This window comes from Stegastes partitus, unplaced genomic scaffold (assembly GCF_000690725.1).
Source record: "Stegastes partitus isolate 25-593 unplaced genomic scaffold, Stegastes_partitus-1.0.2 Scaffold770, whole genome shotgun sequence".
Classification (NCBI taxonomy): domain Eukaryota; kingdom Metazoa; phylum Chordata; class Actinopteri; family Pomacentridae; genus Stegastes; species Stegastes partitus.
This window is the reverse complement of record NW_007578501.1, coordinates 209,084-233,443: the sequence shown is the minus strand read 5'-3', so window position 1 is coordinate 233,443 and position 24,360 is coordinate 209,084. Positions and strand designations below refer to the sequence as shown.

The window sequence follows — 24,360 nt, the reverse complement described above, 5'->3', positions numbered from 1 at the left end:
CAGTGTGCGAGATTAGTGCCACAGACACCAGAGTCAAAAGTGTTGTATACTGTGAAGTAGAGCTAAATTTACCCGCCCTAATTGGCTTTCTCAGCTTTGTGTGAACTCCTTTGACAGGATTTGAATGTAATAGATGCTCATTTATATATAAAAGTCCTGCATTCTAGTTTTAATTCTGCTTTGATTTTCAGTTCAGAGTGCGTTCATGTCCTGTAACTCACGCTGGCACAAACATGGGAAGGTAACAAAAAATAAACCTTAAGATCTCGACAGGATGTGCGTAAGTGTCCCTCTTGAGCAGATATATTTAATCAGCGTTCTCCAGCAGCTTTTTTTGTCTGCATCCATCAGTAGGTTTGCTTTTGATGGCGTATCAGTGGCAAAGTGGCTCGTGGCAAGCAAAGAGGAAGCAGTGGATCCCTCTCAAGATGGATTGCTCTGTGTGTGTGTGTGAGTAAGTGTGCATCTGTGATATAACGGTGATAGATGGGCAGCTCGGCACTGATGCGTTCAGGTATAGTGCCTGCGATGGCAACAAGTGTCTCACATGCACACAGGTACGGTTTCAATGTAGAACACATTACGAGCATGCTCTGTGTTATACGGCTGCATCCCATAAATCAGCCGCACATATGCACCCGGAGTGCATCTTTGAGAGCGGTTAGATAACCACGTCCTCTACAAGAAAATGAAAAAGGATCATTTCGCTGCAGCTAAACGACACTTCATCTCACCTGCCGAAAACTAATGCCGCAAAGAGTCACGAAGCGCTGTCTGTCGCCGCCTGCGTCTCGCCGCCTCCGATCTGTCTGTCCGCACTAGCCTGTCTCTAATTGTCCATCAAGCTCTCCATCTGTGTTTGTCTCCATCCTCCAGTCTGCTCGGCCCTCAGGCCTTTTCTCACAGGAGAGAGAGCAGTTTATTCAGCCTGCGAGCCTAATAACTCTCCTTCCCCGTCGACCTCGTTAGGATACGGTCTATTTGCAGCGAGCGAACATGTGTTTGTACGCAAGGGTAAATGTGTGCATGCTGGGCTAAGTCAGGATCTAATTAACTCCTGGAATGGCAGTGTGCATCTCACACAGACAGATCCGTGCACACATCACTAGTGTTGGATGAAGACTTTGCATCTTCAAAGGCTTTTTTTTTTTTTCCTCCCTCTACCGAGTTTGAAAAGCGTTCATGTGTTCAGAAAGCAAGGGCACCAAACTATCGGCAAGTAGCCTTTAGAAGATAAATTCCCCATTAATAACGTTCTGTAAAGTATTAATTATTTATGTTTAAATTGGGTAAATGTAAAGCTGTGTGTGTGTGTGTGTGTGCGTGCATTCATTTGATAATCTTCTGTGTTTGCCCATTAAGTAGGAAGGAAGTTACAGCATAACCTTCATTAGGCAGCTGCAAAAGGAACTACAGTCTCGTGGTAATCTTGCTAATCAAGGAAAGTAGACCAGAGAGCTGAAACTATTATGAGAGGATATTCTTCCACAGAGTTTGCACTCTTTACACACATCCTTTCATTCTAATTCTCACCTGGATAATATATTTGGACTCCTTTAGTTAAATGGTGAAGTGTGCCTCGTACTTTTCTTATAGATGTGACCTCAAGTTAAACAAAAAAATAAGATTTTTTTGCTAAAATACTTCATTTTTTGAGACGCAACCTTTTCACCTCTAACCAAATGTAAGTTCTGTTAAAGAATAGAGGCCCGTTAATATATCGGGTGGCTAACGTTAGCATATTACAGATATGTATGCGTATCAGCTGGCATTGAAATTGTAAATCTTCTATTTTTACAGCTGCTAATGCAGAAAAACATCCATCCATCCATTATCTATACACCGCTTAATCCTCACCAGTCTATCACAGGGCTACACTTAGAGACAGACAACCAAGCACACTCACATTCACACCTACAGACAATTTAGAATCACCAATTAACCTCAACAGGTTTTTGGACTGTGTGGGAGGAAGCCGGAGAACCCGGAGAGAACCCACGCTGCACAGGGAGAACATGCAAACTCCACGCAGAAAGATTCCGGTGCCCCCACCGGGACGCGAACTGGCGACCTTCTTGCTGCGAGGCAACAGTGCTACCAACTGCGCCACCTTGCAGCCCGCAGAAAAAGATGCTTAGTGTAATTTGGAAACAATCTCATCACATAGTTTGTCCATCAGAGCGGCTCCATCTCCATTACTCTGAATACTCTGTTCTGTCTGCAGCACATGTAGCAGAGCAGACAGTGGTGCGGAGACAAGCGGCGACTTCAAAGTAAGATGTTGTCTGCATGGAAAGTTAATAAACAACAACCTGATTGTTTTCAGTCTCAGTGTAACTCTAACATATTTTGTACACATATTCATTTTATATGTCATTAGTGGTGCTTTTATCGTCATATTTGCATCCATAGGTGTTGCATTGATTTTTCTACTTTTGCTTCTGTGGTCTGTTCTGGTTTTTGGCTTGTCTGTAAAGTGCTTTGTAAATTCTGTTTTCAAAAGGTGCTTCATAAATACAGTTATTATTATTATATATGCACATGCTAAAGGAATATTAGCCTCATATATCAATATCACAAATCCTTAGTCTCACAAGATTCAAAGCTCTGGTATTGATCAGACTCTACTGTAGTCATTAACACTGAATATATTTTGTCATATACAGCCTGATGTTGATGTAAACTAATGTATAGAAGGCAATCTTGTCCACAAATGTGCATCTGTTCTACTGTAAACTATATCTTCATCCCAATTTCAACATTAAACTTGTGCTCTATTGATCGTGCTTAGCGTTGATTAAATTCACTCTGTATTGCTTTGTCACCGCCGGTATCAGCGCCATGTGTTCTGCCCACATTTAACAGAGATAAAAGATCCGTGGATGAGTGTTACTGGACCTATTAAACCCAGCTTGCAACACCAGATTCATCCATAATAAACAACGCAAGCGTAAACCGCACAGCTGCATAAAATATACATTATTATAAATGGCGTCGCAAACGGCTCTACAAATAGCTCTTCTTAAAGTGTTAGCCGTCGTAACTGTTTAAGGATGTGAAAGTCTGCTCGTTGATCAACCGGGCTCACTTTTATTTGCCACATTTATGGCTGAATGCAACAAAAGGACAAGGCAGATTAGTTTTTGTGGCCATGCAAACAATCAAAGCTGTGACTAAGCACACAAAACACGGAGAGAGAGTGCAGGTGGCGACAGAAATAGCAGGATGGAGAGAGCAGTGGAGAGCTGGAAAGAAAAAAAAATCATACTAAAATAACCTGATTTAAACACTCAAAAACAATATGTGTGACATCGATTAGCAACAAGAACATATTGAGCTTCTCAAAAATGTGGTTCAATATCTACACATGCCAACTCACAACTCTGCTCATATTTCTTTTTTTTAGCCGGATGATTTAATCATGTTGGGCGATATGCTAAAATCTTTCACCCAGTCGATATATTCATGGAGGTGTCCGATACAATTCAAAAGAGCCCGATGGCGTCGGATCAGTTTCACATACACTGACGTATTTGTGACAGCCTGCCACAGCATCAAACACTGACCACCACGTATTGATTTTCTATTTTTGTTCTATTTAAAAAGGGGTAAAATCTTATTTCGGTGCAGCGCTGCACCTCTCTCTCTCTACAGTGTTTCTCGTTTCCAGACACAACAGAATAGAACAGCTAGTATTATGACATCTCAGTATAAATCAGTCCAACGTTGGTGCATCCAGGGTTTTTTCTTAACATAACTCTTTCAAAATCAGAGATTCAACTGTTCAGTTAGGTTATTATAAGCACGTAAGGTGTTTCTCATCCGTGACAAGGAAACCTCAGGATGTTCTGGTTCTAAAAGACAACTCAGGCCAATCCACCCACTTTATGAAAGTGACTTAATAACCTCACTCGGCTTGAACTTGCTGCTAACTTCCTTCTAACACACGCAACTCCGACTGCCAGCTCCTCTTAGCGCATGCCTTGAATTGCATTTTAGAGATGAATTATTCAACAAGTTGAATTCTCAAGTAGGCAAAATGTTAAATTAGCAAAATAAGTGACAAAAATCACCCCCAAAAAAGCCAAAAGATTCAGCCAATCAGAAAGAAGCAGGACATTCGACGGTTTTGAATCGTTTCTGACTGAAAACATACACCAGAGTTGGATGGAAAAGAAAGACAGATACAGTTGGAAGTTGGTGAGACAGTCAACTGATGATTGACAGTCAACAAAGTCAGCAAAGATCACCAAAGAAAAGATAAAATATCGGTATCATTCCCTTGAGAGCGACACGAGCTTACAACCCACACAGACAAGAAAGACAACGAAAGAAAAAAAAAAACAACAGCCAACAGTGTAACAACCTTGTTTCCTGCTCTCAGTGCACTTTAATTCCTCTGAGTGTACCCGAGGCGTACAGCTCCCGTCACAGCCGATGCTATTCATTGGTGGAATTGATCCATTGATGTGCCCAGGTGGAAAAAAAGTGTGTGGATGCGCTTTCATACCAGTTTCTTTTCCTTCCCTTTTGTGTATGCTTGTGTGTATCTGTCACGCCTGTCTCGGTGTGTTTGTGTCCATCCCAGAGCAGGGAAATACTGGTTCCACCGAACAAGGATGCGACGATTTGAGCGATCAACCAGAGTCACGTTGTCTCGATTAAGGCGGAGCTGCGTTTTCTATGAGAAGCATTGAATTTACCCCCGTGGAGGGTAATTACAGGAGGATGGGAAGGTGAAAGTCTGTGATTATGATCTGGAAAAGGGGTGAAAAGTCATGGTTTGACAAACATATCTGTCATGTGTTGATCTAAAGGTGTTTATATTCCAACCGTCAACGCGACTCCAATCCTGCTCTGATCTGCTTTGCTTGGAAAATCAGTTTCCAACTACAAATGGAAGCAAACTCCAATTGGTTTTCAATGGAACAGCTTTGACCAAATGACAACCCAGCAAAGATAAATGTGCGTGAGGAGCATCTGTATCTTTGCAAAAAACCGCTATACGCTTCACGTCAAAGCGCCACATTAATTAACACGCAGCTCGCGCACTCGTTCACGATTTTATCTGCAACCGCCGAGCATGTAGGTGTTTGCGAGCATGTGAAGTGTGTAGGCTTATCTGTGATCTGGTGTCTGCTTCAGTTAGTTTCCCCTCAGGCGCCAGTTTTACCTGACTGCACGCTTTCAACCGCGCACACTTTTATTCCAGCGTCTAAGTTGTCCAGGCTTATGAGCCATGTCTGGTAAAAAAAAAGAAAGAGGCTTTTTACTTTTTTTTTTTTTTTACTTTAGAAGTCTGAGTGCTTTGGATTCCCCTCCTTTTCTTGTGTGCTTGCTATTCTCTTGATGAAAGATGAAATGATGAAAGATGAAAGTTGTGGTAATGTACTCTAAATAAATCATTAAAATGAATTTATCGGACTGGAGAACAGATGTCTGCTACTGGTGTAGGAGCTGTACCAGCAGTAAGAAACGTTCAAACGCACCACTGGAAGATATCACAACTACAGTACTGTACGTGTGATTGGACTTTTTTTGTAGCATGCTGGATATTTCTATTAACTATACATTACGCTCATGTAGTTCATTTTGTACCAACACAAGAGTTGAGACAAACTACAGATGGGTGACACACTAAAGGAAAAACCAACATGGAGTGTCTTTAAAACACCTCGGCATTGGTTCTCAAAGTTTCTGACACGCCACTGAAAGGATGGAACCCCATTTCTGGAAAAGATATCCCATCATTTGGGTGTTTGGATGATGGTGGTGGAGAGCACCGTCTAACAGTCTTCTACGGGTTGTGTTGAGATCTGCTGACTGTGAAGGTCACAGCGAATGATTCATGTCTAGTTAAACCATTCAGTGAGCCCTCGTTCCCTACGGATGGAGATATTATCATCCTGGAAGAAACCAGCATAGAAATGTTTCATCACAAGACAAAGGTGGTCACATAGAACCACTTTGTATTGATTTGTATCGACTTCTTCCATCTAAAAGGACAAGTGGATCCAAACCATTGCTGGCAGAATGCAACCAAAAGCATAACAGAATCACCAGATTCAGGTTTTTCCTTTAATTTGTCATCAGTCTGTACGTTGCAGGTGAAAGTAGGAGAGCAAACAGTTGCATTTTTTTGAGGAAGTGACTCTTGCGTAGTTTAGCAAAGGACAATCCAAGGATGATGTTGATTGTCTTTATCTGGTGGTGGTCACTTTCAGAGATATCAACAATTAGTCCAGCTTTGTCTAATATAATCAAAATAAGCAAAACTAGTTGTGACATTTTAAAATTTTGCAGCCAGCACACAAAAGATCTGTGACTTTGGACTATAGTGAAACTATGGTATTTGTATATTACTTGAGTATTTCCATCTACAATAGAGAAATATTTTATCTGGAGCAAATAAATGTTGGAAAAGTGATCTACTCTTTGTTATGGATCAAAAGGCACAACAGGAAGGTTGCTACACCAGTAGTGGCATCACTTATGCCTTATAGCGTACTATATGATGGAACAGTTTCACCATTTTGGAGAATTTCTCATTTACTTCAGATTTTTCATGTACATTTTGCAAATAAGTTTAATATTCAATGCAAAGAGTCATTTTTGTCCATGGGGTTTAGTCCTGATTCCCAGACATTTTTACGTGCCTCAAACTAATCATAGTTGATTATTGCTGGTAGTAATGAGTTAAAACATGTCAGCGGGTGATTTATTCAACAAATCCGGCTGAAGATTGTCCCCGGGTCATGTCTGGGCAAAATTTGCTCAGTTCGGAAAGACCCATTTTAATTTCCTCCTCCTTTCCTTCGTCCTACTGTGCCTTATTAGTTTGTCCATTCTAATTTGTTGTTTTTCCTGCATCGCCCATGTATTTTAATATCATTTCTTTTTCTCTTGATGTGTAATTTGTGCATCCAAACAATATTTTACAATCTGTCTTCCTGTTAATTTTCTTATTTGCACTTGTTGACACTTTCTATTTGTCTCTCCCTCCCAGCTCGGTCACATGCAATAATCGCACCCATTTCCACATCCTGCCGTCAGCTGTGTCACCGCGGCGACCTTGAGCAGCAGGCTGCTGATTGGCTTCTGTGTTGATGTTCCGAGGGTTGCAAACCCCAGCACTTGGAATTAATGGACTCTGTTGCACAACGACATACACGCCCACATACACAGATGCCACGGCTAGTAATAGACGGTCAATGGGAGTCACAGCCCTTACAAACCTAATTATGTGAACTAATGGCAGGCAACAGCCAGGGAATACTCGGCCGTGACAGCCACATAAACATACAGACTCAATCACGGCAGCTCGCAGGTCGTATCGCACCAAAAACTGGAAAGGTCACGCATGCAGGTCATGTGCAATGGCATCGCTAACTCTGCTCTAAGTAGGACGGTTTTTGTGTAGCCGGCTGACAGGTGCAGGCGCGGTAAAAATGCACACCTGTCGAGATCACACACACACATACAAAGAACAAGACACGCAGGTTACACATCAGCTTGGTCTTGTGTAAAATAACAAGCTTCATGCATTTTGATAAGACAGCAAAATGCGGTCAAATCATGCATATCATATAAACACAATGAGAAAAATGACAGCAAGAGGGGCCTATTATAGGACAAAAACACGCATAAACTCTACATATATATACACAAATGAGAGCACATTGTTGTATCAACAAACACAGACTACAGCAATTAGCGCACTTCTCCTCTAACTTTACACAAACAATCATTCCTGTTTAGCTATATCGCTCCTTAACAGCGAGTACGGTGTGTGTTAAGGGCACTTGCTGGAGGCAGCAGTGCACTTTACAATATATAGACTAATGAAAGTCCCGTATTTGTGCCTGTTGACGATGTTTTTTTAGAGCTAAGATGTTCCGGTGAAGTTCTATACAACCCAGAGTGATTTGGTTAATCTGTGGGCCGTGTAATTGGAAAAAAAACTCAGGTTTCTTTTGGGATTGTTAAGATGGAGGAGTTAGTCCTTGTTTTGACACTGAGCAAGATACAGGGATGTATTGATGTGGTGCAGGAATGACAGAAGATCAGTTATAACTGACAACCTGCCAAAGTGTCCAAACTTGCAGCCTTTTATAGAATATTTGTGGTACTCTTTTCAAATTAGCAACACAATTGGTTGTAGAATCTTTTACAAATTTAAAACCTCAATTGTAGCGAGGAGCAAGTATTTGTTTTATTAATAAACTTTTATTTAACTGAAGACAACAGTTAACTGTAAAATCAGAAAAGAAAAGAAAGTCAAATTCAACCCTTGTGACGTTTTGTTCTATCGGACAATCGAAGCCTAAAAGTGTGATTGTGCATCACAATCACTTTGCTATACATGTTTCATTTAAAAATTCACCAAAAAACAAACGAGATTCTGTAAAAAAATAAATAAAATTGTGCTCTTCTTAGCAACCAACAACTACTTTTCAACTGGACTTGGCTGAACTGCAGGTTGTGTTCAGACCAAGCAGACAACTAGACAAGTATGGATGTAAAATAAAAATGTAAGTAGCAAAATATCTATTGCATGTAGAGTCAATATTTTTGTAGTATTGGTAACACCTGTGGACACTTGGAAAATGATGTACAGGTTGATTCAACTCCATGATTCCAATTTTTAGAAAATCAAATCAAAGAGGTTCAACTTTTGTTTTGTTGATGATTCATTGCGACATAACTTTACTATACTGGACAAAACACATTTTTGAGTTCTCGCAACTTCTAGCTGCGTTGTTTCTATAGAGGAGGACTTTATATTGCAGTGACCAATGAGCTCAAGGTGAGTAAAATATGTCACAGGAGCAAAAAATCGCCCAGAAACTACTTGGAGTTCAGCTGGTTTACAGTTACAGTTTTTTACAGTAGAAAAAGTGGTGGTTGGAACCTAACACGTGACATGTCGTCCTACCTGTGCATTTCTTCAGGCTCCCGGGCCGTTTACCGTGCATCCCCAGCTTACAGTTGAAGTTCTCCTCCCAGAATTCAGCGAACCAAACATTTCTTCTGTTGTTGGACAGCGAGCGGCTTCGGAAGTATCGGTCAAATGCTGGATAAAAGACAGAAGTTTAAAAAAAACATGGGGTGAGTAAGGGGGCTTCTGTTTTTACTGAATACTTCTACCTATCCACAAGAAAGACTGAACCGGCACCATTCTGAACAGATGAACTGGTTTCAACACCTCTCAGAAATGGTTTAATTGTGTAAAGTGCGGAGAACGCCAGTGCTTCACGGGTTAAGGGCTTCATTTCCAATGAGACCGCCTGTACCAGAAAATTGGGTTTTCATGTCAGTGTAATACTTTCTGACACACAAAGGCGTATGTTATGAATAGCCTATGTATGACTGAAAAGACGTTTCTGCGGAGCACATTCACTGCTGGAGTTTCTATGAAATTTCGAGGCTGAGAGCAAACATTTTAAAGCGAGCTTTCACAACAGCTCGGCTACTTGTCCAATTTAATAACTGGAGAGGAGGAAAGAAACGGGGAGGAACACATTTCTCCACTCAGAGGAATGGAAATACCTGTCAGGAGCTGGCAGCATGAGATAAAGAGATGGGCGAAAGAAAGGAGGAATGAGAAAAGACAAACACTCTTGTACTACTTAGTTGATACCACCATTTAATGGGGAAACACTTTCTTTGGGTTGTCTGTGAGGGAAATGTGGGAAAACTGGATTTTGGAAGGACTTTCTGTAGCTCGTCGGTGCTTTATCCCCGTCCTGTGTGTTGGCTTAAAAACAGGACTTTATTATTCCAGTGGGGATGCAAAAAACTCCTGTAAGGAAACATTCATTAATTAAAAAGAAGGTAAAACAGTAGTTAAGGGGCAACATCATGCAGGTGAAACAACCCATGAAGAGTGAGGGGGGCTATCAGACAGCCTGTCCCACGCCTGGCTCACTGTAAAAGCTGACAAGAGCTGCCTTGATTAATCTCCACGGCTGTCGTGGAAATAGGTTTCCGTGTGCACCTGTGCGGCTCCAATGATAGCTCCACCGCTGGGATCAGTGGGTTTACTCGCTGCGTAGCTCAGTAGGAAGCACGTGCCGCGTGAGTCACGCGTTTCCCATTGTGATCACAGATGTGCCGCTCGTAAAAATAAAAACCCATACGTGGCACCGCGAGGCTCTTAAAAGTCCCTCGTGTTAAGAGAGAAAAATTATTGCCAGGAGTAGTCAAGTAGGCAGTTAGTTGGGGGGCACAAAGTTCCTGCATACATTGATTTATATGTGACGGCTGGCTGAACTCCTGTATGGAATCAATCCGGAGTTCACGGATGGTTAGTATCGCCGACACCTCTGCGCGAAGCCGTCCAATCCTGATACATTCTGATAAGTTGAGCCCTTCTCAGACATGGGTGGCGCTGCTGGATTCATCCGTCAGTTTAAGCGACGGCGTTCTGTCATTCAGATATACATCACTTTTTCATTAATGTTCCTCACAGCTTCATTCAGACAATGACCCAGAGAGCCACAGTATGTCTGCATGATCAGTCATACATGCAAGATTGGACAGTGCAATGATGGGCATGATGCATAATAACAAACAAAGGAATAAATATAAATCTGCTATGTAACTTCTGTAGCTTATAAACTGTGAAACTTTTTTGAAATAAAGAAAATTTGCACAGTGTTACGAGCTGTGAAATGCTAACCGATCCTGTCAGTAAGTAATAATGAAGTTACTGCCACTTTTTCTCCTACTTTTTAGAGACATTCATACAGATCCTGATGCTGGCTGATGCTGCGAGTATTTAATACATTTAGAGGAAAGACTCCGACAAACAGCTGGAGGCCACAAACTAAACTTGAGCTCCTTTTCACAGATTACAGTCGTTACTAGTGAGTCTCAAGATTTACTTTTATGGTCGTTTCAGTTTGTAATAGATGTAAAACTGTTGGCAAAGAGAACAAGAAAGGTTTTTGTGTGCTTTTGTGTTCTCTGTGATGTGTTTGGACCAATATTGGTGCTGAAATGCAGAAAAAAAAAACTTCACACAACTCAAAGTACGTCACTTGTAAGCGCCTGTTCGTTAGCAGCATGCAGCTCAAACTTATGTCATGTTAAAAAGTGATACAGAAATCGACCTAGGAAGATTTTTACAGAAAAGTGAGCTAACATGGAGCCTGCATGTTCCGTCAGACTAACAGAACAGAGCGCATGTCTGAAAGAGGCTTCGGTATTTCTATGTTCGTAACATAACCCTGTCAGTGTCGGCGATCCAACTCTTCAAATACATTATTAGCAAGGTTGCAAGAAGCCCAGAAAATCTAAAATACTACTGCTGGGCTGCCAAGGTTAGCACTGCACATAAGGGATAGTCAGCATCGATCGCTCTTGCAAGTGGATAAAGTTAATGTTGATTCTTGAACTCTGCTGCTAAAAGTTTGTTCCTCTAACGCAGATGAATATCGAAAAGCTCCAGTCGTTTATTTCTCAGTTACATGACACCACATGAGGCAATGGAGCTACGTATATGGTTCAGTTATTTAATTTTTTAGGGGGGGGGTTGTATTAAAAATATCACAGTGCAGCACATTACATAGAAAATTCTTCTAAAATGTATTTAATTAATTCTCCCACCACTGAGGTGCCTTTGAAGGATGACACGAGCTCAGTGTAGTTAAAAAAAAAAAGCAGTCAGGCTACGGTGAATACCAATCTTTGAGCTGAACAAAGTGATTCAAATCAGCAAAGTGATTTCCACCTCTAATCTGCACCCTAAATGTGAAGCCTGAACCAGCAGACAGCTTAACGCAAAGACTGGCAACTGGGGAATAGAGCGAGTCTTTCCAAAGATAAAATCTATATATGTAACACCTCTAAATATTGCTAATTAGCATGTTTGAACTGGTGTTAGAATCCTTAGAAAAAAGTGTAAAAGTGCCACATGGGCTCACTGCTCTCTGCCTGCTGACTGTGACAACATAACTTCTTATTTTTGGAGACAGCCAGATGAGCAACTTCCCGATTTCCAGTCTACAGTAACCATCTCTGACTCCAGCATGTTACCCAAAATGTCAAACAGTTCCTTAAAATGAAACTGTATTTGTGTAATATGCAACACTTTAGGCACAACCTAAGATATTTAAGATATCTTAGAAACAACCCTAGAGTTGAATCCACACCTTTCAGAGTCTTCACATCCCTTCTATTGCAGAATAACTGAATTACATTGCATCACATCGCCAGGTGTACCTAATAAATTGGTGACTCGGCCTACGCGCTCTTCATTATTCCTCTACTGGTTCCATCTCACTCGCAGCTCTTCCATTATTGGCAAAGACCCCCACAGCATGTTCCCTCATGTGAACCAGGCAAAGCTGACTTTGATTCATTTAAACTTCTACTTTCCTCCCTCGCTCTTGTCGCCTTTGTGGCCCTCCAGGAGTCAATTATCTAATAGGGAGCTCTGACAGGGAGCAAAGGAGGATATCCTCCCCGGCCTAATGGCAAAAACTTGTTGCCCGCTGGGATGAACAGCGAGAGGAACCTGAGTGCATTTCTTTTTTTTTGTTTTTTCTGTGTGGTCTTTTCCCTTGTTCGCTTAATTTGATCCATCAGACTTTAAGCACACACATCGTTGGCTTTGTTTTATTTGCCACTAAGCCAGGTGCACGGAACTAGTTAGAGATGAAAACTCATTTTAAGAAATCATTATTGTCAGTTATGCATGTTTTTACGCATTTTAACACATTCTTACCATCCACAGATGCTCGTTTGGGAAGGATTGTGATGGCTCCCTCGGCCACTCTCTCCTGGCTAATCACGGGAGAGATCTTGGACCCCCAGCTGTCTGAACCCACCCACAGGAAGTGGCCTGTCTGGTTGTTCCTTTTAGCTGCGTCCAGAACTCGTCTGTGTTCGGGGAAAAGAAAATGAAAATTAATGAAGATCAGGGAAGAACAACAACATGGAGTGACCTGTTGGTGCTGTGTGACCTTTTCAAGACAGTGAACTTCTCAATTTAAAATCAGAGAAATTCCTCTCTCAGCCCCTCCCTGTCACTAAAGGCGTCCCCCAGGGATCAATTCTTGGTCCCACCTTCTTCAACATCTACATTAATAACAAAGCGGACTCTGTAGGGGATTCATCCATCCGTCTCTATGCTGACGACACAACCTTCTACTCGGTTGGCATGTCCTCAGATATAGTTGGTCAAAAACTGCAGCTTTGCTTCAATAAACTCCAGCATGGCCTCTCCAGACTTCATCTTCACTTAAACTCCTCTAAGACCAAAGCCATGTGGTCTGGTAGGAAGGGCCATGTACCTTCAAAGTATCTCCACTCTTGATGGGACGTCTATAGACACAACCCTTTACTCAGTAGCTTCAATAGACTCCAGCATGGTCTCTCCAGACTTCATCTTTACTTAGACACCTCTAAGACCAAAGCCATGTGGTTTGGTAGGAAGGGCCATGTACCTTCAAAGTATCTCCACTCTTGATGGGACATCTATAGACCAGGTGACTGGGTATAATTATGTGGGAATCTGCCTAGACAATACTCTGTTCTTTTCAATCCACATCGACAAATTGCAGTCCAAGGTTAAATCAAAAATAGGTGTACATGCAGCCAGCGAGGTATGTGCTAAATGTCTGCGGTGTTTATTTATCTTTAGTTTTAGTCTTGCTGCTAATGTGCATATGTATTGTATGTATTTTTTGCATCTTTGACAGGTCGACGGTGGAGTTGAAGGGGCAATAAACCCGTCAGTGTTACCAGAACAATAGTCTCATCTCATTCATGGAGGGAGTGATACTCACAAACAACAAAAACTGTTCTGATCAAGCTCTCACTCATTGGATGGAGGCCTCTAATCTGTACTGCTTTGAATAAGCGCTACAACCACACAATGCAACAGTTCTAACAAGTGACAAACTTTAAAAAATATTCAAATGAAAAGCTCGTCCTTTACAACTTCAATTCCTGTCCTCATAGCAGCTGTGTAACATCATTTCAAATAAAATCAGGCATGTAGGTGTCACAACTTTCCCGCTGCGAAATAAAATACACCAAAAAATGTCATTAAACCAAAAGTATAACTGGTAGCAGCAGGGAAAGTGTGCAGCGGGGCTCGTGTTTGAGTGCACGGCACGTACCGTATGTCGTCCTCATTAGCGAACATGATGATGGCCCTGGCATTGGAGGTCTCCAGCAGGCGTCTGATGATCTTGTCAAACTCCCCTGGCCTGGGCTCTCTTGGGATTTTCAAAGACTGGGCGATGCACACACCACCTGGGACAGAAAGAGAAAAAGAGAAAGAGAGAGGCAGAATGCATTATCTGTTTTACAGTCACCGATTTGCATTTTTTTTATTTTGCATTCACGCACGTTCAGCCGCTCTACCTTGATTCAACCCACAACCGTTTCACACCTTCCTAACTTGCTTGAAAGCTCTCAGTGTCAAAGCATCTGATGAAGGCTGAGACGCTTAGAAGAGCCTTGCAACTTTGACATAAAGATAAGAATGAGTGGATGGTTGGCGTGGCAGCGAAAGCACAGAGCGGGATAATAAAGGAAATCAGAGAAAAAGGGAAAAAATAAAATAAAATAAAATGGTAATGGCAAAGATATGTCAGGGATGCCAAACATAAAGCACTCTTGGCAAAAAAAAACTCTGTGAAAAAAATACTAGAAAGGCAGCTGGGTGACAGGAGACTACCGTCGAGGAGTAAATCTGTAGAACAACAGAAAAAGCACTGGTAGCTCATTACCAGGCCTTTGTCCCATAATTAAAAAAACACTGAAGTTTTCTGTTAATTAACAGTGTGTCCACAGATAAAATAAAAAATAAAAAACAGGACATTTTCTGTATTTTAATGGTGACTTTGTAGTTAAAAGAACAGAACATTTTATTTTAAAAAGAAAAAAACAAGGTGTTTAACTACAAGGGATGTTTTCTATTCATGGTGCACCATCAATAAAAAAAAAAAGAAAAAACATTGTATTGTAAATCTATGAGAAAAATACAGACATGTGGTCAGAAAACAGATCATTTCTGTTAGTTATTGATGTGTAAACAGAAATAAATGTAAAATAAATCCATAATATAACAGACAATGTGCTGACAGCTCATTAATTTGACTTTGTCCTGCAATTAAATTAATAAAAAAAAAATCTTGAAACTGATCCAAGTCTGCAAATTCTTTGCAATTTCTCTGAACACTAAAAATCAACAACGACACACACGTCAACTGAACATGACGCAAATTTGAAGATGTAAAATAACAGAAATATGCCCATTAATCACATGCTATGAGCAATTATTGTATATATTTAGTTATAAAACTGTTGATGCACATGTATTTCTTTGTGTATGTAAGAAGGAAGTAAATAAAATGGAGGTACAACATCGAAAGAGGGACCTAAAAGAAACTAAAAGTAGGAAAAAGAGGTGGGAATAGTTAAATGGAAGCTGAAAGCAGTTGATTAACAGCAGTGAAGGACTAAAAGGTGAAAGAAAAAAGGAGAATCTGCTCAAATTAAATGATAGTGGAGGTTGGAGGTGTTGATTGCAAGATGAAAAACTGCGAGAACAAAAAAACAAAAACCGGGCCACATTGAAAAACGTCGTCAGAACACAGTTTGAGTGGCACGAAAAATGATCTGTACCCATTACACACTTCTTCATTTACTATTGTTGAGGACGGCAATTATTGTACTCGTAATGTGGGATAATTTCACCTTGTTCCCTCCACCTTGGTCTCACACAATCCAACATCTCGTCCTCTTCCACGCTAATCCGGACATTATGTTTGAGCTCTGTACTGTTAATTAGCCCCGCTGAATGGCATCATTAGTCGAGCTCAAGGTGAAAGGTGTGTGTGTGTGTGCAAACGTGCGGGATTACGCCATTGTTATACATCACCTCGACTCCAGCTGTAACCAGTGCGCCTTCGTTTATGTCATTTGCCGCCGTGCGTGGAAGAGAGCGTGAATGATGTCCCTCTTCCCTCCCTGCCTGTTCCAGTCCATTTATTGAACATCTGTACAGTCTGTCGCTTCCACTACATCACAACCCTAAATCACAGGCACACGCCCGCACCCACGCAGACGCGCACGACGCCAGCGTGCATGGCTGCTAAAACAAATACTCATTAGCCTCAAATTAAAAGCCTCTCAAGGATAATCACTAAAGTGACAAAATCTGCACAGGCATCCCCCCCCTTTCCTCTGGAACCCCTCGCAGTGGAGACGGATGCCGGGAAGTTGGGAAACGCTCTCACTCAAGGATAACGACCAATCTGATGCGCGCATTTTGCATATGTGCACAAAACGGCAAATCATGAAGCAACAAGGCACGCCGTATACACAACCGCACACAGGAGCTGATGTTTGCATTGTCCTTGGAGCGGCATAAAAGTGATTAAATCGTCGTTTGTTTTACGGCCTCGCAGCCGTCATCAATAACTGTCCCTGTGGAGAGCAGGCTTCCCAGATAAAGACAATATCAAACTTGTTTTGTGCGTTTGTGTACACACACACACACACACACACCTGACTGGGAACTCGCTGCTGAAACACTTCACATCCTGGATGACATTGAAATAAAAAAGCATCTCGTTAAAAGTGAGCGTCAGTTATTAGCTCGCACCTCTGCGGCTGCGTTGAAAGGAAAGCTAAGAGGTTAAGTGAGGAGAAATGTCAACAACTTTTTTTCTTTTTTCCCTCCTTTTTAATCATTCACAGAATGTCAAGTTGAAAGTAAAAAAAAGGAGAGAAGAGCAAGATTTAACATGAAAAAAAATAAAAGAAATATCATGACAGAGGATTTGCTTCAAGTTGAAACCAATAAAAAATTTTAGAAATTGGAAAAAAAAACCCAAGTATTTTTAACCCTTTTTGGGGTAAGTGACCATATTTGGTAACTTCCTGTGCCTCTCCTTGAGGTTGAAGAACCATGTGCACTTTGATTTAGTTTTTATATTAGTGCCAAAATCACTAGCTTATGACAAATGTCACGGGAAAAAAATATCCCAGGCACTTTAAAACCACTTTGTTATTGGTTTGCATCGAACTCCACTTTGATTTATGTTTTTTTATGTTTAAAAAATGCTTTTAAAAAATGCTTAAAAAAATGTTACTAAATGAACTTACTGAGCACTTTATAAATACTTTGTTACTGGTTGCGTATTATTACCTCAAACTAAAATGTTTCAAAAAAAATGTTTTTTGCAATTTGTTACTTTTTCTTTTATTTACTATAAATTCCCTTAAAAAAAAAGAAGAAAAAAAAAGAAAACCGTAGACGGGCAAGTTACCATATATGGTAACTTTATTAGTCTTGATTTGCAACATTTTTATATATTTTTTTGAAGTCACACAAGTAAAAATATCTTGAAATATCCTTCAGTAACACCCTCGGGTTGACATATTCATTTTCCGAGTATTTCAAGCGCTGCCCTATAAAGGGTTAAGGCCGATGTGTTGTCTGCTGAAGCTGAATGGAGGAAAAATAAAATCCTAGAGAAAGTTTGGTGAGAAGTGTTCCTGTGAACTCCAAGCCCAGTATTGATTCCAGTCAGAATCTGGGTTAAAAATCTTCGTCTCAGCTTCTTGACACAGTGTGAAAGTTTCCTTTGTGCCAAATAGAAGCCAGCTTCTCTCCAAACAGCGGCCGTGGACATCGACACAATAAACAACACAGTCGACACACGATTTGGCAGTAATGCCTCCTATTATTGGATTAAGACTAAAAATGACTCACCATATTTAGAGAAACTGAAGTGTGAAAAGCTGATGAATCAATCTCAACTTCCATCACAAGCCGAATCCTCGTCATTTGGCTGATTGTGTGAAAAACCGGATAATTAATTGTTTAGAGACATAACACCACACGCTGGGCAGGATGATGTGAGACCACTCACAAATTCTCTCCCCACCCGCCCCTCCATTCACGTCAGATATAAAAGCTGAATTGGATCACGGTAATAGCCAGTTTATTACATAATTCGCCAATTGTAGCACGTTGATCTACGTTGGGCTAATTGAATTAGGAGCTCGACATCCGCTGAGCACCAACACGCCGAGCTCTCGGTTTATCGCTAATAACCTGATTATTGAAGCTTCAGTGTGGAATTGAATGTGACTGAATCCTAATTCCTGGCATGTGTGTGTGTGTGTGTGTGTGTGTGTGTGTGTGTGGTTTTACCTCTCTGGGTGAAGGTGTGAAGCACATTGTTGTGATCCTAAACGCCGGCTTTAGTGCGTTTAGGTTGATTTATGAATAAATGCAGATTATTGTGCATTCTTGTGTGTTTGTAGCTGTTGGTGTAGGGTTGAAGTTGTGCTGATAAATTCGATGTTAACTTTATCCACTGTCTCTCCAAGTGAACTGCTGCGTTCACACCAGACGTGAATTCATCGTGCCATTTGCGTTATAATAATTCGTATCATTCGTGCGTTTAACGCGGCGAGATTCATGTCTGGATTTGCATCATTCGTGCGACTGACGCAAATCCAGATGCCACTGTGTTCGGGTCCATCGGATCCTCCAGAGACGCACACAGCTCGGTGAATTCCACCATCTTCTCCAGGAGCTACGCCTAGATGACGGCCACTTCCAGCGCTGGTTTCGGCTGACCTAGACCCAGTTTGACAACCTGTTACAGAGGATCGGTACCAGGATATCCTTCCAGGATACCAACTACAGGCGCTCTATCCCAGATGTTTTTTCCGCGCCACATGCAACCGGCCGCCAGCAGGAGTACGTTGACCACAGCAACGAGGAGCCAGCAGAGGTTTATCCGGCTAGCATTGCGATAGCTAGCAGCGTGAATTGAGTAAATCAATCGATATTCGCAGTGTAGTTGCAAAAAAACTGAATGAATCATGTTCTTGATGTCACCAGACAATCTGATTGGCCATCGCGGTGCGAAAAATCGCTAAAGTTCAGATTTTTCAACTTGCGTGCCAGTAACATTTTATACATTTAACGTGGCGACAATCACGTCATTCACGCAAATAACGCACTAAATTTGCATCATTCGCATCAGGCTAATCGTGCGATTCGCGCCACAGGACATTTACTTGCCTCTAATCGCATCTTTACATTGACTTTACATGTAAATCATTCACGCCAATGATTTTACTTGCGTCTGGTGTGAAGACAGCGTTATAGTTGGTAATTAGCTCCTTTTCTGTTTGAGATTGAATCTTTTTTCTGTTGCAGGATGGGAAACACCGCTGTCTCAGCGTTTAATTAACAACCTTCTTCCTTCCCACACTCTCTCCTCTCTCTGCACCATTTCATCTATTACCCAACAGAGACTTGAATGGGGAGAAGAAGAAGAAAAAAAAAGAGGAATTACTCATCCTTCTCACTGTGTGCATCTTTCTTCCATCATTTTCTTCTCACCTTCAGCTTGTCAAACTACTCACACAGTATCTCCAGCGTGTTTAGACAACGTGAAGACAAGAAGTAGAAAAGCACATGCTGCACAGCTTTCAGGGCCCAATTTACACTCACACACACACAACATATAATACATGTATGCATGAGCGCTGTTCTATTGCTGTTTTTTGCATCTATGTTAAAACTGCAGGACTTTGGAAAAATTGCAGTTGTGTTTTTCTGCAATACATACTGTGATATGAAAGAAAAAAAAAATACAGATGATTTGAAAAACTATTTGAAAAGAATGAATCATTCTCCAATGATTGGGGTGATTTTGTATGGGAGTGCATTTGCATAGAAAATACAAGATCTTGAAAATGAATTTGAAGACTATTTCTGGGTTCTTATGTCAATGCATCGAAAATAGTTTTGTTTTTCTTTCCTTTGGGTGGCGTTCAAACCTTTCGTCATCATATAGCGTGAAAGGGGGCTACAAGGTGGTTAGCACCGTCGCCTCCCTCGCAGATAGAAGATTGAATACTAACCGCAATTACTCATTATGATACAATAAAATCGTTTTATTGAACTTTCACATTTACATAAACAGAGCACTGCTCCTTCTTCCATGTTGGGCTTAATTGCTGCTCATGTAGAAATCTGCATCAAAACAAGACTAAAATTCGTCTTCACCTGAATTCTGTGCATCTGCTCGAAGCAAAATATACATAAGATTGCACCCAAAACACCTCACTTGCTGAACATTAGCTCATCAGTCAACCCTACAATTTACCTATGTTCCCTAAACGCCTCACGTGCAGGATATGGTGGATGGTAGCCATACAGCCGAGCAGAGAAGCTTCTAGCCTCCACTTAGTTAGTGCTGCTTAGACAACCGTGACCAAAAAGTACCTCAAAAGAGGGAAACAAGGAGTTAATGTCAGATTTATGCAAGTTGAAGCCAAATGACTTCATCTACATGTGCTGTTTTCTATCAGCAGAACATAATACTGTAATCATGATTAATACCCCGATGATTGTACAGCCTTTGTGTTTCTTTTTTTGTAACCAATTCTACCTTTTCAGTTCTTCTCTCCTGTTCATTGCTCATATCGGTGTGCTCAACTGGAGCCTGCATGTCAACAAATCTTGTATCTTGTAAGGAAAATTTTAATAAAACCCCTCAGTGTATCCAAGAACCCTTCAGTCGGACAGAATTATATTTTATCACACAGAAAATAAGAAGCATCTTCATATTTTCTTTTTTGTATAAAGCAGCGGGGAAAAAAAGAAGAAGAAAAAAAAAGTGTGGCATGTTTGAGGTAATTTGCTGTACACACAAATTTGCGATGCTGAAATGACACATTGTGCAGCTTTAATATATGCTCACCTATCACTCAGTCTGACCTTTTATGCCATCTCTTTGCTAAAAGCAAATTTAATAGGCTTGTTTGAAGGGATGACTTCAATAGCAGCAGCCTGCCCCCTGCCCCATCCTCTGCACTGAAACCTCCAGAGCGCTGCAGAAGTGCCACCCTCACTCACCGATACAGCCATGCATCCTCTAATGTATTTATTCTGTCATTACGACTTGGACACACAGAGATGCTAATGTGGCTTCCTGCTAAGCTGAATGAGTAATGAGGCTAACTTTAAAAACTGGTTGTCTTTCCGCCACTGGCGCTGGAGAGAGAGTATTTCTGTGTTAAAGCGACCAAGGGAAAGCCAGGCAGCGAAATCGAAGCCTTTAATGAATCTGCCGTTACAATATGGCTGCGTCACCTTCTAATTACACGCGTGTCCTCGCAGCTCGTCAATTGCGACTATTAGCCCAAATGTGCTCGGACCAAATACGTCTGCCTCCCTACAAATCCGCACGGGAAGAAAATTAATTTCTTTCTCCGGCTTAGCGAGCATTTCTTCGCAACAAACCGCCCTCTGCTTTCACCCCCGTGTAAATACCTGCCAGTGAATTATTAGAGAATTCTCACAGAAATACATGCGAGTTAGAAGCGGATGTATGCGCTGATTTTGACACTCTCCAAACCTCATTAGCACACACTTTAAAATTAAAAGTTGCCCCCTGCTTCTCTACGCTTTGTTCGTGGCTCGGAGCGCTGCAGCCTTTGAAGTCACAGATTTGCTCGTGTGTGGTTGGTGTTCTTCTGACATGCCTGTGTGAGTTCTTCCATGCTTGAATGTTTGCATGTATTTGTGTGAACTCCAGTAACCGGCTTTCATTCTTCCTCTCTGGTGTGGATTAAGTAGTGCGGTAAATATTGTGTTCTGGATTTTTTTTGATTTTTTTCTCCCTCAGAGTTGAAACTTCTCCCCAGGCCTGCTAATGAATCATTGACACCCACCCACAAAACCGCTGTCCCAAGAAAATTTACATCCTCCCATTAAAATATGCCTCGAAGGGCGCAGGTCTTAGAGGCTCGAATGGGCTGGAAAATTTAGAACGGCCCTAACCCGAACCCGAAGAGACGAGGCTCAGACCTGAACCGAGCCCGAGGCGGGAAAAGCTTTTTTGTGAGAACGGACTTAAGCCTGAAATTGCTTATAATTTGCTGATAATGAAACGCGATAAGGGCACGGGGGGGAAAATGGGCAAGTTGTTTCAGTTTCCAGAAATTGAATGTACTTTGGGTAAATGTTTGATTAGCACGGTGCGAAGACACGCTGAGGTGAAATCGTGAGCACACAGCGCTGCGTTGACATAATGTCAGAGCTACTAACGGTAAGAAACGGAGGCACAGTTTGCATCAGTGGGTGGATATTAGATATTAGATAAGTTCTACGCGGCACAAAAAAAAAACTGTTCCAGGTTATGTGCAGACAAAATACAACAATCTGTGGTATCCACTGTATCTAAAAACCTCATTTACAGCCTTTCCTCACCAGAATTTAATAATACAGCCGCTGAACCATCCTGCAGAAACGCTCTTTTCCTTTAGCCGGCATTATTGCTGCTTTACCTGCAGCACAATTAATGTCCCACAGTTGCATTCCAGTGGCTCAGACAAAGAAAGAAAAGAAAGATGTGTTTCAATAAAGGAGATTCACTGTGACAAGCGTTTGATTATCACCATTTTCTCTGCTCCCTGCTCATTTCAGGCCTCATATGTTGTTAAATTCAAGCATGAAGGCAACATGGAAGCAACTCCCACATATAAAGACGACCTCTAGACACCTGTGCACACAAGTTTTCGTGGTCCTAGAAAGAGTCCACGTCACCATTTTGGCAAAACAGCAAAACACTGGGATCTTGGCTTGACAAATTCTACTCAGAAGTTTGTCAAATGCCAATCAAAGGCCATATCTTTCGTAAGAAATATGGAAACATCCATAAATATAAACAAGGACAGTAAGTTTTTGAGGCCCCAATACTACTCTTGTTTACAAATTTTGCACTTTTTTTTCCCCATTTTCAAGGGAGAATATTTAAACACTTCCTCTGCTAGAGTCCTTCGTCTATTTGGATCTGCTGGAAAAAGTTTTCGCTAAATTTTAATAGCTGTGGAAGTTATACTTCTGAAGATATTGACCCCTGAGAAAGCCTTCCCAGGTAAGATGTGTTTTTGAGGGTGAGGGCAGAAACATCCCCAGGTCTGAAAATACATGAGAGTCTCAAAATATTCGACAGAACCTGGTAAACTCTGAGCAAAACCTGCAACACATATCCTGAATTCTGCCTGCATCGACACGGACAGCAACAACACCACGTCTGAGCAGAAAACGCTGCTATTTTTCGCAACATCAAAGCAGTAAGTGAGCACTAATTATATTTATAATGACTAATTAATTAAAGCATTCATTAAGGGGATTAGTAACACAGGTGTTTAGGTGTTTAATGTCAGAATAGCGGCAGTGAAACAGTCTATTGCTGACAAATCCTGTACATTTGAACATTTAAAATGTCCATATATCTGCTTGCAGCTAAATTAAATGTGTTACAAATGCTATAAAGTAATCTAATTTACAGTTGCAGGATAGTTTGTTTCTTTGTTGGTGGTGTAATTAGTAAGGACATTGACGCATTACTCCCCATATTACTCTGTGTCATATAATCTTCGACCTCTACAAGTCACTATAATTTACCTCTCTGGGGCAAAGTTGCAGCAGCACAGTGCTATGAATTAATTAAAAGGACTTTGACTTTTCCTCCATCTTAATTTGATACATAGAGGACAGACTGTGTGGTTTTTCTGTGTACAAACATGAAAGGGGAAGAGGGGGGAGAACAGACTGGACCTTGAAAGGGAAAAATCTTGGCCTCTAAAAGTCTGACTTCACCTTCCGTCTCACAGAAAATGTGAGTGTCTGTGCGTGGAGGGCGGGGCGGCAGGTCTGTGTTCACCACGGGAGTCGGGAAGTCTCGCTGAAGTCAGCACTTGCTCTGGTCTGGGAGGAGACAGGTGGACGACTAGTGCACTGTGTTTGTGCTGCACATGTGAGAGAATGAAATAGAACCTGTTTTATTGTTGTAGGTTTTTTCTAGTGATGCACGATATTAAAATTTCTGACCGATATCTGATATCCGATATTGAGATTTCTGATATCGCCGATAACCGATATTACCGATATTACCGATATCGATATTCAATTTTTGTTCACATTGAAAAATGAGAATAAGTGAGCACTGTGAGAAACTATTCAACAGAAACCCATACCAAATTAGACCACATAGTCTTCTTCATTACGTAACAAAAGTAAAACATATTGAAACATATTTTAACGTTCAAGTCCAGGACCATTTATGTGAAAACATCTAGCAGAAATATCAGATGTAGAGACGAAGGCGCTAATGTTAGACAATCATCGGTTTTTCACATCAGCTAAATTTGTTCATCGGACCGATACCGATACATCGAAGAAAACATTAATATCTGCCGATACCGATGTGGTCGCCGATATATCGCGCATCCCTAGTTTTTTCTATCTATTAAAAGCAACTTTTCTTTCTTTTTGCTGGTCCACAATTTGAAGTGAACCAA

At 41.2% G+C, this 24,360-nt stretch overlaps 1 protein-coding gene across 1 annotated transcript in view; it reads right to left on the bottom strand.

Moving 5' to 3' along the window:
* grm8a (glutamate receptor, metabotropic 8a) overlaps positions 1–24,360 on the bottom strand; it is a 300,249-nt gene that overhangs the window by 90,434 nt on the left and 185,455 nt on the right. Inside the window, exons 3-5 of the mRNA XM_008291934.1 lie at positions 14,130–14,265; positions 12,731–12,885; positions 8,936–9,073 (exon numbers count right to left, since the gene is read on the bottom strand). Of these exons, the coding sequence (XP_008290156.1) occupies positions 8,936–9,073; positions 12,731–12,885; positions 14,130–14,265 (429 nt within the window). The remainder of the gene's footprint in view (positions 1–8,935; positions 9,074–12,730; positions 12,886–14,129; positions 14,266–24,360) is intronic.